This window comes from Dromiciops gliroides, chromosome 1 (assembly GCF_019393635.1).
Source record: "Dromiciops gliroides isolate mDroGli1 chromosome 1, mDroGli1.pri, whole genome shotgun sequence".
Lineage (NCBI taxonomy): Eukaryota > Metazoa > Chordata > Mammalia > Microbiotheria > Microbiotheriidae > Dromiciops > Dromiciops gliroides.
Genome location: NC_057861.1, coordinates 703,506,202 through 703,522,678, shown reverse-complemented (window position 1 = coordinate 703,522,678; position 16,477 = coordinate 703,506,202). Strand labels below are relative to the sequence as shown.

The 16,477-nt window shown below is 42.1% G+C and overlaps 1 protein-coding gene across 1 annotated transcript in view; it reads left to right on the top strand.

Annotated features, from left to right (window-relative positions):
* Nucleotides 1-16,477, top strand: part of ALDH1L1 (aldehyde dehydrogenase 1 family member L1) — a 74,829-nt gene that overhangs the window by 21,838 nt on the left and 36,514 nt on the right. The window contains exons 6-12 of the mRNA XM_043977650.1: nt 3,433-3,522; nt 4,620-4,757; nt 6,870-6,995; nt 8,997-9,088; nt 12,869-13,016; nt 14,678-14,797; nt 16,071-16,198. Of these exons, the coding sequence (XP_043833585.1) occupies nt 3,433-3,522; nt 4,620-4,757; nt 6,870-6,995; nt 8,997-9,088; nt 12,869-13,016; nt 14,678-14,797; nt 16,071-16,198 (842 nt within the window). The remainder of the gene's footprint in view (nt 1-3,432; nt 3,523-4,619; nt 4,758-6,869; nt 6,996-8,996; nt 9,089-12,868; nt 13,017-14,677; nt 14,798-16,070; nt 16,199-16,477) is intronic.

Genomic DNA, 16,477 nt, shown 5'->3' with positions numbered 1-16,477 from the left:
GGGCTAGAAGTTTCCCTATTTTCCATTCTCCAATAAAAGCTCCACCTGATCTTTGTGTGCAGCTAATGCTGTTGTTGATACCCTCAGCAAGGCACCGGAAGTGTTGTGTCTTTTTAGGAGTGGTGATAGGTTTTTACTGAACCACACACTCTCTCTCATCCATTGTCACCAGTGGCACACAAGGTTCACAACCTTGATGTTGGCCTTATCTTTTCGCTTTCACTTGCCACATAGAGTCAGATAGGGGCCAAATCTCATCATATCTATCTCTACTATACCTCCTGAATAGGTTCTCTCCTTTCAACCCTCATAACTAGCACTATAGTTTGGGACCTCACCACCTTGGCCTGCTAGAGCTTTTGAATTTGTTTCCCAAGCTCATGCTGCTCATAGATTTAATCCAGCCACTAATCCAACCACCTGAGTGATTTTTTTAAAGCACAGACCTTACCATGTCATATCCCTACACACACACACACACACACACACACACACACTCCCTGTTACCTCTAGAATCAAACTAAAACCCTCTCTATTTGTCATTTAACACTTTTCACAAACTGGCCTTGATCCACCGCTCCAGCTTCGTTACACGTGACTCCCCCTGTGCTCTCTGCAATCCAACCATACTAGCCTACTTACATACATGATGCTCCATTTCTCTGCTTTCCCACATGACTCATTTCAAGCACCACCTTCAACAGGAAACCTTTCCTGATTTCCCTTAGTGATTAGCATCCTCTCTTCCTTCCTAAACTACCTTCATTCATTTTGTATATAGTCTATATGTATTTATATGTGAACATTTTGTCTCCCTCTTTAGAATGGAAGTCTCTTGAAGGCAGGGACTGTTTCATTTTTGTCTCTGTGTGCCCAGCACTTATCGTAATGCCTGCACATAATACGTGCTTTAAAAATGTTAGTTGATTGACTAATTTAGTGGCTACAAGGTGCTCAGCCCATTTCTCAACCTCTGCCAGATCTATGCCTCTGCACAGATGAGACAGCCTGATGCACTAGAAAGAACACTGAACTAAGAAGACCTAAGTTCAAATCTCAGTTCTGACCCACGGATCACCTGTATGATCATAGAGAAGTCCCCTAACCTCTCTGACCTTCAGTTTCCTCATTTATGAAATAAATGAAAGAATTAATAATGGCTGGCACTTATGTAGCCATGCTCTTTTATTAGAGTACTTTATCGCATTTAATTTTCACAGCAATCATGCGAAGTAATCAATTTTTAAAATAAGCATTTGTTCAATACCTACTATGTGCCAAGTAATGTACCAAGGGCTTGGGTATACAAAGAAGGATAAAACACAATCACTGGGGGCAGCTAGGTGGCGCAGTGGCTAAAGCACCAGCCCTGGATTCAGAAGGACCTGAGTTCAAATCCGGCCTCAGACACTTGGCACTTACTATCTGTGCGACCCTGGGCAAGTCACTTAACCTTCATTGCCCTACAAAAAAAAAAGAAAAGAAAAAGAAAGAAAGAAAGAAAGAAAGAAAAAGAAAAAGAAAAAGAAAACCACAATCACTACTTAACCTTCATTGCCCCACCAAAAAAAAAAAAAAGCATAAAACACAATCACTGTCCTCAGGGAGCTTACGATCTAATGGGGGAGACAATATGCAAATAACTATACATACAAAACATATACAGTATAAATGGAAAGTAATCACAAAGGAAAAACATTACCACTGAGATTGTGTAGTATAGGTTTTCTTATTCTGTCTTGCTGATGGGGATAATGAGGCCTTTACAAGTGAAGAGAACGTAACTAGTAAATGCTGTCAGAGATTGGATTTGAACCCAAGTCTACTGACCACAAATTCAGCACTCTTTCCCCCACATTCTGCTGCCTACCGGAGGAAGGAGAGATCATGGGGAGCCTTAGGAGAATTCCTGGCTTGGACTCCTGGTTCAGCTGTAGTGACCACAGATCTTGGCATCTGTTCACTTTCTGAGTAGTTTGAGAACTCACCTTACGGGGCTGCTAGGTGGCGCAGTGGATAGAGCATCAGTCCTGGAGTCAGGAGGACCTGAGTTCAAATATGACCCCAGACACTTGACACTTACTAGCTGTGTGACCTTAGGCAAGTCACTTAACCCCAATTGCCTCACCAAAGAGAGAGAGAGACAGACAGAGAGAGAGAGAGAGAGAGAGAGAGAAAGAGAACTGGCCTTACTACCTGATTACATGCCAAATATGTCATAATCTCTTGAACAACAAGGTGTCATTATTCAAATTACCCTAAATTGTCAGCCATCCAGCCTACTAGCTCCCAGTCCTGTCTCAGGTTCACCATGTGCTTCTGGTAGCCCACCATGATAGATACAATTCTCCTAAGTCATTCAATAGCAAGGAAGGACCCAGCACTTCTTCCTTCTAAATTACCTCATTCGATCCTTATACTGGTCCAAGAAGTCAAGCAAGGTAACTATGGTATCCATCTGACATTTGAAGAAACTGAAGCCCCAGGAGGTAAGAACTGAGATGACTTGCATTGTGAGTGGTTCTAAAATTGCTGACTCAGTCTTTCTACCACAGAGCACAGCGGGGGCTGGGCTATATAGGAATGGCTGCTGTTCCAGGCATTTACTGCCTTGTGTGTCTTTCACTCCACTTGCTGTCATTAGCACCTGAGGTTGGGATAGGGAGTAGAGATATTTCAACCCACTTAGAAGCAGCTATTTGGTATATTAGATAGAATCCCAGACTTCTAGCCATCAGGAAGAGCCAAGTTCAAATCCAGCCTCAGGCACTTATTGACTGTGAAACCAACAAGTCGACAAGCATTTATTAAGGCTTTATATGTGACAGTCACTGTGCTAAGCACTGGGGATACAAATAAAAGCAAAAAGATAGCCCTTCCTGTTGAGGAATTTATATCCTAATGGGAAAAGACAAAACATAAAAGATAGCTGAAAATGTTGGGGATGGGGTGGAATGAGAAGGTATACACTGAGGGCCATGGTAGAGAAAGTCCAGAGAGTCAGGGAAAAGAAACTCTGCCTTGGTTTTCTCATCTATAAAAAGAGAGAGTTGGACTTAGTGGCCTCTAAGGTTCTTTCCAGATCTATAATCTTCTGATTCCTTGAGAAGGGGACCTTTGATTTTGCTCAGGAGCCTCAGGGGTAGTTAAAGATTAACCAAGTACCCAGGGTAATAAAGAAGACAGTGTCAAATAATGGGGAAAGCACTAGACTTTGGAGTCAGAAGACCTGACTTCACATCTGACTCTGACACTTAATTTATTGTGTGACTATGGACCAGTAATTTTATTTCCTGAGCCTTAGTTTCCTCATTGTCAAAATAGAGATCATAATTCTTGTACTACCTGTCTCACAGCAGTGTTTGGAAGAAGGTGTTTTGTAATCCTTCAAACACATCCAAATATGAATTGTTACTGCCATGGTCTCTACAGATCAACTGGGACCAGCCAGCAGAAGCCATCCACAACTGGATACGAGGAAATGACAAGGTTCCTGGAGCCTGGACTGAGGCTAATGGGCAGGTAGGTATGTTAGGGGGACCTGTCCTTGGTCCTGACCCTATTTTCTTATCCTCTTTCTAATCTAGTGTCCCACCACGGCATGGATAGCAACTAGAGAGCAAGGGTCATAGGGGCAGCTAGGTGGCAAAATGGATAAAACACCAACCCTGGATTCAGGAGAACCTGAGTTCAAATCCAGCCTCAGACACTTGACACTTACTAGCTGTGTGACCCTGGGCAAGTCACTTAACCCTCAATGCCCCACCAAAAGACAGACAGACAAGAGTAAAGCTAACTGGAAATGTAAAGTCAGGCAAAAAAAAAAAGTAGGAAGGAAGCATTGAGGGAGGCAGGGCAAGATAACTAAGAGAAACAGCTGTAGGGCTTCAACATCACAGAACAGATCCTGAAGTCGAAGGAAGACATTTGGAATGACCAATCCAAATCAAGCCTAGCTTGGAAGCCAGTCAGTGATAATTGTCATAGTCCCTTTATCACCAAGGGGGCCCAGCGTGGGTTAATTGCAGGAGCAGGTCTAATCAAGTGGGATGCAACTGGACTTCAGTCTCATTAAACTCTCATAAGCTAGGGTTTGTGGTGCACACGTCACTTGGGTCCAAATCTCTGCTCTAAAATTGTACCACTTTATTACTGCCTAAACTTCAGTTTGCTCATCTGTAAAATGGATATAATAATCAATAAATACCTATTAAGCACCTACTATTCTAGATCTTGGGGATTTGAGTATAAAAGTGACAGCCCCTGGCTTCCAGGAATTTATATTCTACTTACATATTCATAATCACATTTCCTACTTCATAGGTCATCAGGAGAAAAGTGCTTTGTAAATTGTAAAACATGACATACATGACAGTTATTATCATTCTTATCTGTTTTTTACTATGAGGAAACTGAGTCCTTGGAGCGAAGTAACCACTGTACCCAAAGTTGCACAGTTAGTCAATGACAGAGCTGGGACTCAGACATCTAGGCTGTGATTCTTCCCACTCCACAGGGCAAAATCTGGCTGACATTTTGCATAGACCCTTTGACAGCTGTTTCAGAACTTCCCATGAAAGCTCACATTCTTCATGTCTTGATTCCATTCTCTCCCTTAGAAGCTGACATTTTTTGGATCGACCCTTAATGACAATGGTCTTGTGCCAGAGGGAGACACACTGGACATCCCAGGAGCAAGCCAGCCAGGCATTGTTACCAAAGTGGGGCTTGTCCTTTTTGGAAATGATGGCAAAATGGTGGGTAGCATTCTTCAATGCTTTTCTTCCTCTGGGCCAGGATTTGTTTTCCATACACACATGCCTAATAATTTGTTCAAGGACACCTACAGGTCTCTACTGGGTACCTGACCTGTGTCCAGCATCTTGCTACATAGAGGCAGGAGTCAAGGGGGAAGAGAAAGAGACCAGGGTGGTGGGAAAAGATCTTAGAGTCAGAGGCCTTTGTTTAAATCCCAGTCCCAACAGCTGCTAGGTAAAAGAGACCAGTTAGAAGGCCATCGCAATTGTCTAGGCAAGAAGTGACAAGGCGGGCAACTAGGTGGCGCAGTGGACAGAGCACCGGCCCTGGAGTCCGGAGTACCTGAGTTCAAATCTGGCCTCAGACATTTAACACACACTTACTAGCTGTGTGACCCTGGGCAAGTCACTTAACCCCAATTGCCTCACTAAAAAAAAAAAAGAAAAAAAAGAAGTGACAAGGACTTGAACTAGGGTGACAGAGGTGTGAGTAAAGAAAGGATGTCATAAATCAGAGATGTAAAGAAGGTAGAAATGGCAAGATTTGGGAACTCATTGGATTTGTGGGGGAAAGGAGAAGGAAGAGTCAAGGATGACTCCAAGGTTGGAGGCACGGGCAGCTTAGGGGATGGCATTGCCATTGATAGTAATAGGGACTTTCAGAAGAAGGGAAGGTTGGGGTGAGATGGGATAGATTAGGAGTTCTCTTCGGGGTATATTGAGTTTGAGTTGTCCAAAAGGCAGGTTTAGTAATTCATAAGAGTGACTAGTGTTGTATCATATAGATCTGGAAATTATATGCACAGAGATGATAATTGAACTCACAAGATAGATGTAAAGATAGAGATGATGATTATGGTGAAGAAGAAGAAGAAGAAGAAGAAGAAGAAGAAGAAGAAGAAGAAGAAGAAGAAGAAGAAGAAGAAGAAGAAGAAGAAGAAGAAGAAGAAGAAGAATCTGGCTTCTCATACATGCCTATGGTATTGAGAGGTCTCCAGTATACCACTGACAACTCATCTCTCCCTAAACTGCCTCCTTGGAGGTTGTCTCTCAAGGATTCTACTGCTATTAAGTCCCTTGGAGGAGCTACTCTTTGTTATGCTCAGCATTCTCAGCTAATCAGAAGTCACAGATCCCCCCATTTATGTAGCTTGCACCACAGGGCTATCTTTATGGACACTGCCCAAGGAGGTGTTACGAACCAAATGGGGAGATGAAGAGATAGTATAGATAAAAAAAGACAAGAGGTCCCAAGACAAGGCTCCCCAGAGCCTTAGGAGACATCTACTGTTAGTTGGCTTGCCATGGAGAGAAGAATCAGTAAAGGAGACTGAAAAATATTATCAGACAGATAGAATGAGAAGCAAGAGAGAGCTATGTCATGAAAGCCTAGAAAGGAGAGAGTGTCTAGGAAGAGAAGGTGATCAACAGTCAAATGCTGCAGAGTAGTTAGGAAAAATGAAGGTTAAGAAGAAGCCATTGGATTTGGAAGTTAAGAGCTTCACAGATAACTTTGGAGAGTTTGGAGGGTTTCGGTTGCATGATGAGGTCAGAAATCAGATTATAGGGGGATTATCAGAAAGTGGAAAGAGAAGTAGAGTCACCTAGGGTAGATAGCCTTCTCCAGGGGTTTATTTATAAAGAGGAGGAGAGAGAAAGAATGGTGGCTGTCAGGGACGGTATGATGTTTTAAGCATGGGGGGAGGCATAGGCATGGTTATAGCTATCAGGGAAGGATTCTGTAGACAGAGATTGAGGCAGAGGAAGTTGGTAGAGATGATAATGGGGGCAAGTTGTTGGAGAAGATGGAAGGGAAGGGGATCAAAGATGCAAATAGAGGGATTGTTATGGATAAGGAGGACCACCTCTTCATCAGTCCCTGGCACATAGTAGATACCTAGCAAATGTTTATTGATTAGTTGATTGATTAACTAGAGTGAAGTAGGAGATAGTGCAAGAAGATGACTAAGTGATGGAAAGTGAGGAGGGGAGAGGAGGTTGTTCTTGGTGTATGTACCAGGAGATATCTATATCAGATGAAGAAATGGTAATTTAAAATCAGGTGATTCAAATTAAAACAGAAGTAAATGCAAGAATTTGTGCCCTTTGCAGGTGGTGGTGAAAAACATACAGCTTGAAGATGGCAAAATGATCCCTGCATCTCACTTCTTCAAATCAGCAGATAGTACCACCGTGGAGCTGACTGAAGAGGAGATGGTCACTGCAGAGGCCATTCGGGTAAGAAGAGAATTTGCATCTACTTAAATGTTTCTCTCTGCCTTGTTACTCCTAGGCAATAGGACCTTATTTCAATAAAATTCAATAAATCGTTATTAAGAGCCTAGTTGGTGCAAATCACTGTGCTAGGTGCTGGGGATACCATGGTGAAAAATAATACAGTGCCTGCCCTCAAGAAGCTCACATTCTAATGGAATCTGATAAGTTAGGAGTAGATGATGAAAAGTCATAGAAAGTGGTCATTGTGGTAGTTAAATATACAAAAACTATGATAGATGGGGGAACGATATAGTTCCAAGGTCCAAGTAGAATGGTATGGGAAAATATAAGGTCATTTTCAGTTAAGCAGAGTAATGGGGGTGGCTAAGGAAGACTCCATGAAGGAGGTAGTGTCAGAGTTGGGTCTTGAAGCAAGGAAAGGACTCCAAGAGATGTAGGGGTTGGGAGGAGGGGGTAAGCTATTATGACAAACATGGGAAATAGCATGAGAAAAGGCACAGAGCAAGAGGGCAAGATATGAATGGAAGATGGAGTTTCATTGGAATGGAAAAAGGATATAGGAAAATATTAAAAAATAAAGCTGAGCGGGGGCAGCTAGGTGGCGCAGTGGATAGAGCACCGGCCCTGGATTCAGGAGAACCTGAGTTCAAATCCGGCCTCAGACACTTAACACTTACTAGCTGTGTGACCCTGGACAAGTCACTTAACCCCAATTGCCTCACCAAAAAAAAAATAATAATAAAGCTGAGCAAGTAGGTTGGAACCAGATTATAGGGGTCCTTGAATGCTAGGAAGAGGAGTCTGGTTTGTATTAAGTGGACAATGGGGAACTCCTAAACGTGTCTAAGTAGAAGAGTGACATGATTGCTGTGATATGCTTGGAGATTACTTGTGGAGGGTGAATTGAAGCTCTAGATTAGAGGTAGAAAGATCCGTTAGACTACTGCAATAGTCTAGAAGAGAGGATAAAAGGACATGAGTCATGGTGATTGAAGTGAAAGTAGAAAAGGAATGTAGGGGGCAGCTAGGTGATGCAGTGGATGGAGCACTGGCCCTGGACTCAGGAGGACCTGAGTTCAAATCCGGACTCAGACACAACACTTACTAGCTGTGTGACCCTAGGCAAGTCACCTAACCCCAATTGCCTCACCCCCCCAAAAAAAAAAAAGAAAGAAAAGAAAAGAAAAGGAATGTGGTACAATGAATATAGTCCTGGTCCTGGAGTCAGGAGGACCTGAGTTCAAATCCAGTCTCAGACATTTCCTAGTTGTGTGGCCTGGGCAAGTCATATAACCCTGTTTGCCTGTTTCCTCATCTGTAAAATGAGCTGGAAAAGGAAATGGCAAACCACTCCAGTATCTTTGCCAAGAAAACCCCAAATGAGGTCACAAAAAGTCAGACATGACTGAAATAACTCGACAACAAGTAAAGAAATGCCCTTAATTATTCCCTTCAACCCAGCCCCTTTTTTCTAATATTGTCTCTTGGGTTGAGTGCCCAGGCTTACTCTGGGGGTTATTGTTGTGGCTGCAAGCCGTCCTAACCCCAGACTCTGCAGGGAATAGCAGCATGACCCAATGTAAAGGCATGGACTAAGATCCCAGAGAGCTGACAAAGGCATAGAAGTAGGAGGTTTCCTCTCATGTCCTCAGGGTGGGTAAGGATAGGGAAGGTCCTGACCTAACTACAGTAAAGGAAGCAGGTGGGACAGAAAGGGGAATAAGACTAGTGACCCAGGAGTCAGAAGATAGTGGGCCAAGATTATCAGAGCCAAGGCAGATCTTTGTGCCACAGACTGAAGGAGACGCAGCCACATGAACAGGCTTATCTTCATTTTTTTCCCATTTCTGAACTCTGTCTCTAAGTTTCAGTCCAACCAGTCTCTTAACTTCTCCCTGGGCACCAAAGCCCACCTATTTACTGAAGCATGAGCAGCTGGTTACCCATGCTTCCTTGTAACCTGTAGAGTTAGATGTATTCTTGTCTGACCTTGCCTTTCAGGATGCTTGGCAGAGGATTTTGCCCAATGTTGCGGAAGTCGAAAGCTCCACTGATTTCTTCAAATCAGGCGCAGCCTCTGTGGATGTTGTGAGGTGAGGAAATGGTCCAAGGCTTTGAGAAGTTTACTTTGGAACCCTTGGGATGAGATGAAATGCCTCACTTCTTGATCTGGCCTTCTTCTTCCATAAGGTGACCCAGAGATTCCTCAGTCCTCTATATGTTTAGAGCAGGGAGTCCAGTTATAGGGCATCTCCCCATTAAAATTGAAGTGAGAAGGTACTGGGATCCTAGAAGAAGAAATTTAGCACTAGAAGTGACCTTGGAGGACATGTAATCTAACTCTCTCATTATTCAGAGAACATAACTGAGGCCAAAAAGGTAATAGCAACTTGCCCAGAATCTCAATGGTATCACACACAGTACCAGGATTTGAACCCAGGTCCCTTGATTCCATATCCAGTACTTTTTTTATTGTGCATCAATAGATCAATTCTTTGTGGATCTCAGAAGCCTAGCCAAGTCCCACCATTTTATAGAACCATGGAAATTTAGACCAAAACAGCACCTGATAACACAGAATTTCTGATTACTCTGACCTACTCTCCATCACAAAGTCTAACTCTCATTTTTTATAAATGAATCCCAAGAGAGAGGACAGGACTGGCCCAGGGTCACATAGCAGGTTAGTATCAGAGTGAGGACTCAAAATGTGACCCCTGACTGCCAGGCCAAAGTTCTTTACATTACATTAAACTATTGCTCTTTGTTCCTTCAAATAGTCCCTAGAGTCAACTACCTATTTCTCTGAATAGTCTGTTCTCTCACTTGATGTAATCACATTTTCCCATGGAAAAATGCTTGTGGTCACAGATGTTTTTTATCAGGGCATACAAGAGGAGATAACCCCCTGGCCGGTTCTCAATGACATGTTCTCATGTGGACTAATGGGTTTTTTGAAGATTGTGTTCCACCAAAGGCTTCATGTCTCAAAAAGTCTGGCTCAGTTTATTGTTAAGTAAACATGCCCAACATTTACCTATCTAAATCATCAATTTAGAACAGAAAGCAGCCTTAGAAGTTATCTAGGTCCCTCCTTTTACAGATAAGGGAATTGAGGTCCAGAAAGAGTAAGCAACTCACCAAAGGTCACACAGGTAAGTAAAGGACACATCCTGGATATGAACCCAGAGCCTCTGACTTCAAATCCTGTCTCACTCTTCCTCATGGCTCATTTAAAAAAAGAAGAAGAAAATGGATACATACAGTGAAGAAACAATTAATGATACTGTGGTTATAATTGATATTTAATAAAAAATATTTCTGATATATACTATAATATAATTATTTTTAAAGTCTTTTCCAAAAAATAACATTTAAAAAAGTAGATACTAAGTCACTTGGAAGATAAGAGAGCTGGAAGTGACCTTAAAGATCATTTCATCCAATGTCTCCATTTTGTAGAGAGAGCCAGGTTCTAGTCTTCCCCTTTCCACTCGCCTGTGTGACATTGGGTTATTCACTTTCCCTGTCCAAATCTCTTTTTCTTCATCTGCCTGCAGTTAGAAAGATCTAGGTTCGAATCCCAGGTCAGGCATATGACCATGGGAAAGTCACTTAGGCTTTTTCAGCCTCAGTTTCTTCATCCATTAAATAGGTATAATAAAACCCATAGTACTTACCTCTCGGGGTTCTTATGAGGTTCAAATGAGATAATGCAAAATACTTTTAAAAACCTGGAAATACTATATAAATGTTAGTTATTGCAAAAACGAGAGACGGAGTGCTAACTCATCTTTATGGTTTCTTCAGACCGTGGTATCCTGGCATTCTATAAAGGCAAATTTTTAAAAATCTGAAGTGGGAGAAAGACAGGATGGCCAAAGTGGATAGGGCTGTCTTGAACTGCCTCCTGACGGCTCTCTGAGTACTCTAGGACAAAGGATTACATGTGGATTTCACAGCCTCTGCCAGCATGGCTGCGTGGTCAGTACTGAAAAGTTTTGACTTTTCAGGGTTCCAGGCTACTCTGAAATACTGTAAATTACAAGACCACCCCAATGGAGGGGAGTTTCCTTTATTTCCTTCGCAGGGAGTTTCCTATATCAATGAACTCACAGGTCCAAACCAAAACAAATTAAAATGGAGATTAAAAGCAATTTCTTCCCTTCTTTCTCCCTCTGACAACAGTTTATGGTGTTATTCTATGGCTTGTAAAAATACCAATAAAGTTACCAAGCATAACCTCTCTCAACTGCCTCCCCCTCTAGCTATAAATCCTTCCCCAGACTACTGTGAACTCATGCCAGGATCATGGTGATACCTTTGCCATGGGGAGTCTCATTTCCCATCCCTTCTCCAGCCCCAGGCCATCTTGAATTCCCAATCCAATGAACTAGGCTTTTAGACTGCCTCCTGGTGGTCTCCCTTGAAACCCAAAGACAAATCATCACAGTTTGGCTGCCTTGTTTCAATCTCACCGGCCAACATGGCTCCCTGGCTCTGATATACTTTGGTCTAGCATGGCAAGCATTCTGCATAAGAGGCAGGCCGGCATAGGAGATAGAGAATTGTATTTGGAGTCAGTAAAATGAGGTGGTTGGAATTGATAGTTTTCTGCCTCCTTCCATAGAACCAATGGTACATAGAATCTCAGAGTTCAAAGGGATTTTAGAGATGAGTTCCCTCCTATCTCATTTAAGAATCATCTATCTCTATAGCAGGTATTTTTAACCTGGAGTCTGGGAATTTATATTTTGATAGCTATTTAAATATAATTGATTCTGCTTGTAATCCAATGAATTTTATGCATTTGAAGACATTATTCTAAGAAAAGGGTAGCGAGGTAGTACAGTATTTAGAATACAGGGCTTGGAGTCAGGAAGATCTGAGCTTGAATCTGGCTTTAGACACTTACTAGCTGTGTGTCCCTGGGCAAGTCATTTACCCTCCATCAGCCTCAGTTTTTTCACCTATAAAAGAAGGACAATAATAGTGTCCACCTCACAAGGTTGTTGTGAAGAACAAATGAGATCATCTTTGTCAGATTGTCAAAGGAGAGGGGTGGATATGACACATAAAAGTGTTAAGAAACCTTGTTTGATAGCTTCTCTTACACATAATCATTTAGCCTCTACCTGAATGCTTCCAATGACAGATAATTACAACATCATAATAGTGATTAATAATAATGATAATAGCAGCTGTTTGTACAATACTTTAAGGTTTGCAAATACTATTTTTGCACTTAAAGAGACATTGGAGTTAAAATATCTCATCTCCCCAACAATCCTTCGGATACTTAAAGACCTCTTAAAATATGCCTCTTAAAATATGGCCCCTAGTTCCTTTTAAATCCTACTCCAAATCCTCCTTCAGAAAGCTCTTCTTGATTAACCTAGATCTAATTATTGCCCCCCCAATCCATTATAGCAAGTAACACTTGTTTTTGTTGTTAATATGCACTTGAGGTTTATGCATCTTCTGTTCATTGTCCCCACGGTCATTGACAGTTGTATTTGTATGTGTCTTCTTCCTCTTAGAGCATAATGACAGAAGAGATAGATGAGAAACGAGATGTTTTAAAGTATTTCGAAAACTTTAAGCAGGCTATTATTATCAATTAGTTATTATCTTAGTAATTAGTTATTATTAGTAATTAGTTCGTATTTTAGTAATTATTCTTAATATTATTCTTGCATAATATAACCCTATAGCTATTGTGGGACCTCAGTCCAACATGCTGGAAGATGATGGTGACAATGATGGGGCTGGTGTTCATTTGTATCTTGCTGCTCTTTAGCATTTACTCATGGCCTCTGCAAATGCAGGGAAATGCAGAACATGTGTCATGTGTTCTCAAACTTTTTTCCTAGGCTTGTAGAAGAAGTGAAATTGCAGTGCAATGGCCTGGAATTAGAGAATGAAGATGTGTACATGGCAACCACCTTTGGGGACTTCATCCAGATGCTGATTAGGAAACTGAGAGGGGAAGATGGAGAGGAAGAACAAGATATAGACTATGTAGGTGATGAATCACACCTCCTTCCAAAAAGTATGGGATATATTACAAACAAACCCTATATGGTGGTGATAATCACCTTCTGTGGAATACAAAATGGTAGCTGGGATCAGCAGTGCTGGACAATTCTAAAAATTGCATTTGAGATTCCTTTCTTCCATGGCCTTATTATCTATATCCACCAGGGATACTGAGGACCATCAAAGAAGATATACGTTTAGAGGAACCTTACATACCCTGTTCAGTCATTTCAGTTGTGTCTGACTTTCTGCAACCTCATTTGGGGTTTTCTTAGCAAAGATACTGGAGTAGTTTGCCATTTCCTTCTACAATTCATTTTAAAGATGAGGAAACTGAGGCAAACAAGGTTAAGTGACTTAGCCAGGGTCACACAGTTAGTAAGTCTCTGAGGCTGGGTTGGAACTGAGGTCTTCCTGCTTCCTGCATTTTTGAGCTTAAAGGAACTTAGAAGTCATCTAATCCAACCCCATTATTTTACAAATGAGAAAACTGGGGTGCAGTGCCTTGAACAAGATTACACAGGCAGTGAGTGGCAAAGTAGAATTCAAATACTGCTTCTCTAAATCCAAATTCAGACACTTCTCCACCCCACAGTATACCACATTGTGGGGAAAGTTTCCTCTTTCCTTTAAGAATGGAAAATTGTTTGAGAGAATCCTAGAATCTCAGAGGTGGCAGGCAGCTCAGACACTATTTAGTCCAACCCATCTGTGAATAAGAATCCCTTCTATAACATATCCAGTGTTTGCTCAAAGGCTTGCATCAAAAGAAAATCCATTACTCTCCAAGGCAACCCATTCCACTTTTGAAAAACTCTAATCATTAACAAGTTTTTTCCTTACCTGAAACCTAATTTTTGGTTTGTTTTTATATCATACTATTGACTTTGGTTGAGTTCATAGTCCACTAAGACCTCCAGATCTTTTTCAAATTAATTGCTATCCATCTTGTACTTGGGAAGTTGATTTTTGGAACCCAAGTATATGACTTCACATTTATCCCTATTACATTTCTTTTTGTTAGATTCAATCCAGTGTTCCATTCTGTCAAGAGCTTTTTAGATCCTGACTGTGATGTGATATGTTCGCTTTCCTTCTCTACTTCATGCCATGTAAAAATTTGAGAAGCTTCTTATTTATGCATTTCCTTTTGATTGGGCAATGATAGTCATGGAGTCATGGGAGTTCATTCTGTGTACATAAGAGTCATGTGGCTAATTCTTTTTTGTTTTTGCCCTTGAACAGGGAGACAAGAAAGCTATGGGGAGGTAACATACTCTTTTTCTTCCATGAAGCTCCTTCCTCCTAACTTCCATTTTCCACAGTTGTAGGGAAGTCCTTGCTACACAGCCTGAAAGGGATTAATGGTGATCTATAGTACAATGAATCTTTGAGCTGGCACAAAGCTATGGAGTTGGGACCCTATGTGGAGTTTACTGCAGCCTCCAATTATAACCCTGGCCCCACAGAATAGTTAACAGGGGAAACCGAGAATGATGAACTAACTCTTGACAATTCTCGAAACTCCTCAACTGCCACCACAACAATCCCCTTTGTCCAAGAGGGCAAACAAGAGATGTGAAGCCCAAATCTCATGTTGGGTTTTGGAGGGATGAGGGTCAATTAGTCACTTTCCTTCCCAGGTGGAGAAGTCCATCAACAACCTGACTATTCGTATGCCTCACCAACTCTTCATCAAGGGGAAATTTGTGGATGCTGAAGGAGCTAAGACCTATGAAACCATCAACCCAACGGATGGGACTGTGAGTACTGGCTGGCCTGCCAACCCCTTTCCTCTCCTCTCCACAGTCAGCATTGATCTGTACTTTACTCCTTATTTGCTCTGAGACCTTGAGTAAGTTACTTAGTCTCTCTCAGTTTCCCCATTTGTAAAATAGAGATTATAACCTTTGCCCTGCCAAGCTTATAGGGTAATGATTCAGGGGTGGGGGGAGGGCTCCAGTGAGATAAAAAATGAAAAATTTCTTTGGAATTAGTAAAGTATTACCACCATGAGAGGAAGTAGATATCTGAGGCCTCAAGGATTAAGAGGAAGGACTTCCACTGGTTTGTTTGTATTACAAAAGCTGAGCTTTATGGGTGATGTGTGACTCTGGAAGGGGTAAGAGAAGAAAAAAGAACTGTAATCATTACCTTACTTTCCACAACCTACCCCAACTCCCAATAGCAAACCTCATCTCTCATCTGGAGTAAAGGACTGTAGAATCATAGATTTAGGGGCAGCTAGGTGGCGCAGTGGATAAAGCACTGGGCCTGGATTCAGGAGGACCTGAGTTCAAATCTGGACTCAGCCACTTACTAGCTGTGTGACCCTGGGCAAGTCACTTAACCCCCATTGCCTCACCAAAAAAATTTTTTTTTGATTAAAAAAAATAGAATCATAGATTTAGAGAGAGAAGGGACCCTAAAGGTCATCTAGTCCATCCCTTTCATTATACCAATGAGGAAACTGAGACCCAGAGAGGTTAAATAAATCTGCCTAAGGTCACATGGGGGAGGTGGAGGGAACATTAGTTAGGGCCTAGTATATCCCAGACACTTCGCTAAACACTTTATAAATATCTTCTTTGATCCTCACAACAACTTTGTGAGATAGCTACTATTATTATCCCCATTTTACAGATGAGGACACTGAGACAGAGGTTAAATGACCTGCCCTGGGTCATACAGCTATTAATTGTCTGAGATTGGATTCGAATTCAGGTCTTCCTGATTTCAGGCCATGTATTCTATTCACTGTGGCACCAAGTTGGGGAAAGTAGCTTACATCTTCTCAGAAGTGGGGAAACAGAGTTTAAAGCATCAATAAAAGAATTGGAGAAATGTCCCCAAACTCTCAAGAGATTTGCCCAAGGTCGCAGAGCTAATAGGACACTGAGCCAGAGCCCAAGTCTTCCCAGTTCTTCCTGATTGCCTTACTTCAATTGGAAACAGGCCCCCAAAGGGTCCTGGTGGCCAAGGTCCTGAGCCTTGGACCTTCTCAGGAAACCCTGTGCCCGGCTTTGCTCCTTACAGGCCATCTGCAAAGTGTCACTCGCCCAGCTCTCCGATGTTGATGAGGCCGTGGCTGCAGCAAAAGATGCCTTTGAGAATGGAGTGTGGGGGAAGATAAATGCCAGAGATAGGGGGCGACTTCTCTACAAGTAAGTTGGTCAGCTTTCCTCATCTCGGGGAATGGGGGGCTTCAGACTCCAGAATTATAAAAGGGGGCTCAGAGCTTGCCTTCCCAGGCCCTACCTTCAACATGAAGGAAGCCACTAGTCCTAGAAAACTAGGGGACTTGGCGGTAGAGCACATATACACAAACAAGGGGAAATATGATAAATACCAACTGACTCCCATCAACACTGAATCTCAGAATCCCAGGATGTCAAAGCTGAAAGGACCCTGAGGACACAGACTGTCAATGCTGGAAGGGCTCT